Source organism: Antrostomus carolinensis, unplaced genomic scaffold (assembly GCF_000700745.2).
Source record: "Antrostomus carolinensis isolate BGI_N321 unplaced genomic scaffold, ASM70074v2 scaffold24766, whole genome shotgun sequence".
NCBI lineage: Eukaryota > Metazoa > Chordata > Aves > Caprimulgiformes > Caprimulgidae > Antrostomus > Antrostomus carolinensis.
In genome coordinates this window covers 7,704-8,153 of record NW_010324291.1, presented here as the reverse complement: position 1 = coordinate 8,153, position 450 = coordinate 7,704, and the positions used below count along the sequence as shown (strand labels likewise).

The 450-nt window shown below is 64.4% G+C and overlaps 1 protein-coding gene across 1 annotated transcript in view; it reads right to left on the bottom strand.

Annotated features, from left to right (window-relative positions):
• LOC104527236 (brevican core protein-like) overlaps positions 1 to 450 on the bottom strand; it is a gene marked incomplete at its 3' end in the record, with an annotated part of 12,682 nt that overhangs the window by 6,464 nt on the left and 5,768 nt on the right. Inside the window, 1 exon segment of the mRNA XM_029085681.1 lies at positions 118 to 428. Within this exon segment, the coding sequence (XP_028941514.1) occupies positions 118 to 428 (311 nt within the window).

The window sequence follows — 450 nt, the reverse complement described above, 5'->3', positions numbered from 1 at the left end:
CCCACATGGGTCCCTCTGTACCTGGCTGCAGGAGGACACCAGGAGTGGACACCTGGGCAGGGTGGACCTCTTCCCCCCACCACCCCACATCCCACCCCACTCCCCACCTCAAGGTACCTTTGACTTTGACGTCGAGGATGTCGTGGCCGTCCTCGATGCCGTGCTGCACGTCGCAGCGGTAGATCCCCGAGTCGTTGGGCCGCAGCTCGGTGAGCAGCAGGGAAGCGTTGGTGTAGCGCTGGTGGAAGATGGGCAGGGAGGCACGGAGGCGATAATCCTCATTCACCTTCACCCTATCTCCTCGGGCTACCAAGATCTCCATCTCCCTACCCTCAGAGATGAAGGTCCACTTGACCCGGGGGGTTCCTAGGACTGCCCTGCGCCCGGCTGTGCTGGCGGGGGGCTGAGGACCGAGGTAGGTGATGAGGGAGGGGGTGGGGGTGTCCCCCG